Source organism: Mobula birostris, chromosome 3 (assembly GCF_030028105.1).
Source record: "Mobula birostris isolate sMobBir1 chromosome 3, sMobBir1.hap1, whole genome shotgun sequence".
Classification (NCBI taxonomy): Eukaryota; Metazoa; Chordata; class Chondrichthyes; order Myliobatiformes; family Myliobatidae; genus Mobula; species Mobula birostris.
In genome coordinates this window covers 115,507,554-115,513,553 of record NC_092372.1, presented here as the reverse complement: position 1 = coordinate 115,513,553, position 6,000 = coordinate 115,507,554, and the positions used below count along the sequence as shown (strand labels likewise).

General features: G+C 49.6%; 1 protein-coding gene across 1 annotated transcript in view; it reads right to left on the bottom strand.

The window, feature by feature from the left end:
- Positions 1-2,173: 2,173 nt before the first annotated feature.
- dcaf8 (DDB1 and CUL4 associated factor 8) overlaps positions 2,174-6,000 on the bottom strand; it is a 51,351-nt gene continuing 47,524 nt past the window's right edge. Inside the window, exons 10-13 of the mRNA XM_072253232.1 lie at positions 5,810-5,940; positions 5,000-5,119; positions 3,292-3,408; positions 2,174-3,209 (exon numbers count right to left, since the gene is read on the bottom strand). Coding sequence (XP_072109333.1) covers positions 3,093-3,209; positions 3,292-3,408; positions 5,000-5,119; positions 5,810-5,940 — 485 coding nt within the window. The 3' untranslated portion in view covers positions 2,174-3,092. The remainder of the gene's footprint in view (positions 3,210-3,291; positions 3,409-4,999; positions 5,120-5,809; positions 5,941-6,000) is intronic.

The window sequence follows — 6,000 nt, the reverse complement described above, 5'->3', positions numbered from 1 at the left end:
ATTGTAGGGATGACTTACAGAGGACTGAAATACTTGAACATATAGACATTAAGAAAGAGGATGTGCTGGAGCTTTTGAAAAGCATCAAGTTAGATAAGTCATCGGGACTGGACGTGATATACCCCAACTAGTGTGGAAAGCAAGGGAGGAGCCTCTGGTGAAGATCCTTGTATCATTAATAAGGACAGCAGAAGTACCAGAGGATTGGAGGCTTACAAATGTTGTTCCCTTGTTCAAGAAAGGGAGTAGAGATAACCCAGGAAATTATAGACCAGTGAGTCTTACTTCAATGGTGGGCAAAATGTTGGAGAAGATCCTGAGGGGCAGGATTTCTCTCAGTATTTGGAGAGACATGATCTGATTAGGGTTAGTCAACATGGCTTTGTCAAAGGCAGGTCATGCCTTATCAGCCTGACTGAATTCTTTGAGGATATAACAAAACACATTGATAAAGGTAGAACAGTGGATGTAGTGTATCTGGATTTCAGCAAGGCATTTGATAAGGTTCCCCATGTGAGGCTCATTCAGAAAGTAATGAGACCTTATTTCGTGGATCCAGAATTGGCTTGCCCACAGAAGGCAAAGGGTGGTTGTAGATGGTTCATATTCTGCATGGAGGACTGCAACCAGTGGTGTTCCTCAGAGATCTGTTCTGGAACCCTTCCTCTGTAATTTTTATAAATGACCTGGATGAGGAAGTTGAAGGGTGGGTTAGTAAGTTTGCTGATAACACAAAAGTTGGGGGTGTTGTGGATAGTCTGGAGAATTGTCAGAGATTACAACAGGACATTGATAGGATGCAGAACTGAGTTGAGAAGTTGCAGATGGAGTTCAACACAAATAAGTGTGAAGTGGTTCATTTCAGTAGGTCAAATTTTAAGACAGAATATAGTATTAATGGTAAGACTCTTGGCAGTGTGGAGGATCAGAGAGATCTTGGCATCCATGTCCATAGGACACTCAAAGATGCTGCGCAGATTGACAGTGTTGTTAAGAAGACATATGATGTGTTGGCATTCATCAACAGTGGGATTGAGTTCAAGAGCTGTGAGGTAATGTTACTGCTATATAAGACCTTAGTTAGACCCCACTTGGAGTACTGTGTTCAGTTCTGGTCACTTCACTACAGGAAGGATGTGGAAACTATAGAAAGGGTGCAGAGGAGATTTACAAGGATGTTGCCTGCACTGGAGAGCGTGCGTTATGAGAATAGGTTGAGTGAACTTGGCCTTTTCTCCTTGGGGCGACAGAGATTGAGGTGACCTGATAGAGGTGTGTAAGATGATGACAGGCGTTGATCGTGTGGATAGTCAGAGGCTTTTTCCCCAGGGCTGAAATGGCTAACACGAGGGGGCATAATTTTACAGTGCTTGGAAGTAGGTACAGAGGGGATATCAGGGGTAAGTTTTTCCACACACAGCGCGGTGGGTGCGTGGAATACACAGTCAACCACAGTGCTAGAAGCGGATACAATAGGGCCATTAAGAGACTCTTAGATAGGTACATGGAGTTTAGAAAAATAGAGGGCTATGTGGTAAGGAAATTCTAGGCAGTTTCTAGAGTAGGTTACATGGTCAGCACAACATTGTGGGCCGAAGGGTCTGTAATGTGCTGTAGATTTCTACGTAGTGGGGTGTCATTTTAGAACACAGAGGAGGAGGAGGAATTTCTTTAGCATGCGAGTGGTGAATCTGTGGAATTCATTGCCACAGGCAGCTGTGAAGGTCAAGTCTTTATGCATATTTAAAACAGAGGTTTTAAATATGTATTTAAATAATCAATAATTGTTGATTATTCAGGGCATGAAGAGATACAGGGAGAAGGCATGAGATTGTGACCGAGAGGAAAATTGGATCAGCCATGATGACACGGTGGAGCAGACTCGAAGGGCCAAATGGCCTAATTCTGTTCCTCCATCTTGTGGTCTGTGGTGACATTTTTGTACTGCTAATAAAATTTTCTTTGAACTTTGAATAATAAGGGCATCTACCTCTCTGATAAGGATTGTGTTCATGTCCCTGCCCCTGTAGCTTCAATGAGTGCCAAACAGCCTATTTCAAATGTGCACTCTTCCCCGGATGTTGAAGCTCCCTGTCCTCAGCCTTACACCACCCAACAGTCTCCCTTGGGCAAACCCCACTGGAAGGGATCAATGAACACACAGGAACACAGGTCACTCAATGCAGTTTTTAATTGCGGTCTAAATTCAAATCCATCAAAATCGAGAACGGGCAAAAACGCAGAAAGCAACAAGCTATACCTGTCACAGCATCTGTAAAGCATTTCCAAATCCGCCAGTCAATTGCGGTTCACCCCCACCCCATCTCAAACTGCAGGCTCAACAGTGGGGACCCACCCTTCACCTCCAACGTGGCCTAATGGGGGAAGTGGAGTATGGGGAAGTGGGGCAAGAAGAGGGCAGGATACTTACCCCACCTCCCAAACTTTTAAACAGATTCTCAACATAGAACTTTTATTTGTTTAAAATATTACTCCCCACCCTCCCACCAACCCAAAAATTGGCCAGTTTTGCAGGGACGGAGGAATCTGTAGATATACAAAACTTAGAAAGTTGTCAATCAGAAAAATACTGCGGCAATTTGCACAGGTCAGTACTGGAGTAAGTGTGTGTGGGGGAACAGAGGGAGACACAGACACACAGACAGAGAGAGAGAGGGACAGACAGACACAGAGAGAGAGAGAGAGAGAGACAGACAGACAGACACAGATACATACACACAGGGATAGAGTGAGAGCGAGACCGATACACAAAGGGAGAAGGGACAAACAGAGAAGGTGACAGAGACAGACCGGAAAAACGGGAGAGCGGGGAGACAGACATACAAGATGCAGGGACACATGCAGACTCGTGTCACTCCACTGTGAAACGAGAGGAGTCTGGGTGTGTCTATGCGATCCATGAGTCTTTCTCCGTCCATCACCCAGTCAGCTTTCCCTCTGTCTGCTCTCTCTCTCTGTCTGTCTGCGTGTCTCCCCGCCCCAGTCAAGCAGTGTGGCTGCCAGTCCCCGCCCGGGCCGCCTCCCCATCAGTCTGAGCGGCGTGTGGGCGCCCCCCAACCACAGCTCCTTCCTCAGGAGGGCATACACTGCACCCGATCGGGGCCATCCTCTTCCTCTTCTGACGTCTCTGAGGAGCTTGACGTGTCATCGGATTCATCCTCTGGTGCCGAGATGGGTTCCCGCCGACGCTGTCAGGATGGAGGCATGAGTTAGAAAGGCAGGTGACTTGCAGATGATAGTGGCCCAGCCCTCCCATGGCCCTGCGCTCACCTGCCGGTGTCTCCGCTGACGCAGGTGATGCATGAGGAACCACAGCATGTGACTGTCGAAGAGCTCGGTGTGACGTAGGCAGTCTTCATCACGTTCACGCTTGTTTCGTTTGATTACCTACGGAAAGAGCAAGGAGGGAAGAGGAGGAGCGAGAAAGTTTTATTTGGCCAAATAATCAAGAGCTAAGCAGGGTGGGGCCAGCAGCAGAGCGGCAGGCTTTGGCAAGAACAGGCTGAGGTGCTAAGTAAGCTTTCTTTTGTCAATTAACAGATAGCTAGTGCAGTAAGAATGGATCCAGAGTAACTGGTATGTTCTTTCTGTGAGTCTCCCTGATAACCTCATCTGCAGCTCTCTAGAGACCGTGTCAGGGAACTCGATTACCTTCGGCTCATCCGGGAGGATGAGGAGGTGGTAGACAGGAGCTACAGGACGGTGTCTGCATGACTGTCGGGAGGGGGAAAGGGAATAGTCAGCCAATGCAGAGAACCCCAGTGGCCAGTCCTCTCAATAATAAGTACACTGATTTGAGGCTGGGGGGGGGGGGGGGGGCTGCGGAAACAATCTATCGGAGGGTGGGGGTGCAGGGTCAGGAGCATCTCAGATCCAGTCTACAGGGGGAGGCTGAGCAGCCAAAGTGATGGGACATATTAATACTAACAACATAGGTAGGAAAAGGAAGAAGGTCCTGAAGAGAGAACTTAGGGAGTTAGGCAGAAAGCTGTAAAGCAAGACCTCCAGGGTAGTAATCTCTCGAAAGGACAGGCAGATAGACAGACAGGGAGGAGTGGTTCTGTTGACAAAAAGTTTAATCAAATCCTTAGAAAGAAGTGGCATGGGATTGGAAGATGTACAATCCTTGTGGGAAGAGTAATGAAACTAGAAGGATAAAAAGACCATAATGGGAGTTATATACAGGCCTCTGAACAGCAGCCAGGCTATGGGCTACAAATTACAACAGAAGATAGAAAAGATGTGAAAAGTTATGATAGTGGTGGGGGATTTCAATATGCAGGTAGATTGGGTAATGACAGAACTGACTCGATGGGCCGAATGTCTTTATTCTGCTCCTATTTCTTATGGGCTTTTGGAGCCCTGCTGCCCACATCAGCACCCAAGTGCTCGACACTCCATCATCTCAATCTCAAGGCATCCACAATCCTCCTGGGAAAGTCCTCCACAAACTCCCACCTCACCTGATCTCGACACAGGGTGTCTCCCCGGTTCTCCCCTATGTACAGATGTGACCTGGATCAGAATGGTCAGGGTGGTTTGGGTGACGTGGACAGAATCCTGGGAGAGCAATGGTCTGGCCAGCCCTGACTGTAGGAGGAGATGTCTGCCAGCCACCCCAGTGAGCAGTACAGTTCCCCATAGGGGAGAGAGTGGTGAGAGTGCAGCCACTGATCATGGGACAGCAGCTCAGATTTGAAACCCTCACTGGCCAGTTCAAACCCTCATCCACATCTACTGACTAGCAGAGAGATGAAAAGGGGTGCAGGGCTGTCAGGGTCACAGAGACAGGGGCAAGTATAACAGCCAGAGGGGGTTACAGAGATAGGGCGAGCTGTGGGGGCTGGAGGAGGTTACCCGACGGGGAGGGGTGTCAGGGCTGCAGTTAAGATTCTGGGAGCTGGAGGGGGTGATGTGAATGGTGAGCTGAAGGAGGGAATGTGGCTTCTGCCAGGGGGAAGAGTCGACAGGTCCTCACCTCAGACAGCCCTGTCAAACCATTGCCTGCCTCTGAGGTGGGAGCCCAGATCTTCACATCGTGGTCGAGTCCGCTGGTAGCCAGCACGGGGAGATGAGGGTGGGGTTCCAGACAGTTCACCTGCCCAGGGGAGAGAGAGATAAAACATCAGCTTGAGGTTCCAACACCTCCCATGGCAAACCCACCCCCACGAGGGGAGGGGAAGGTTTGTCATGACCCCCACCCCCAAGGAGAACTGTTGGTCAGGTCCGAATCCATTCCCCTCCCCACAGGATGGGAGGGCAGGGGAGTCCAACTTCCCTGAGGGGAGGGTGCTCCTTGTCCGTGCGTAAACCTCAGCCAACCAGTTCGACACTCAGCAGGCGCTCGGTACAGTGCCCCAGACACCTGGGGGCTGACAAGTTTCACGCAGCCGAATCCCAATCTGGAGTGAGCAAGTCATTGACCGTGGTGGGAGGTGGAGAGCTGATGTACTGAACAGCCCTTCCAGCCCAATGAGCCATGCCACACAGCAACCCTCGATTTAACCCACGCCTAATCACAGGACGATTTACAATGACCAATTAACCTACTAACCAGTATGTCTTTGGACTGTGGGAGGAAACTGGAGCACCGGAAACCTACGTGGTCACACGGCGAGAATATACTAACTCCTTACTGACAGCGCTGGAATTGAACGGTGTCTCGCGAACTGCTATGCTTGATTCTCAGGAGAAGGTCCTGCCCGGAGTATCTGCCTCCCCATTTTCGAGCATACAGTGGGCAGAGGCGATACACAGGCACGCGGTGCCTCCCGCCTCCTGTACTCACCACTCCCCCCTTGTCTCCTTCCATAAATTGCACGATGCGACATGACAGCTTCTCCCACAGGAAGATGTGGCCACAGTCACTGCCGCTCACCACAAACTCGCTCTTCGGCCCATAGAAGTTCACGCCTTTCACTGGATGGGCAGAGGCACAAACACTGTTAAGTCAGCAGCCAGGGTGGTAGGTGTGTGCTG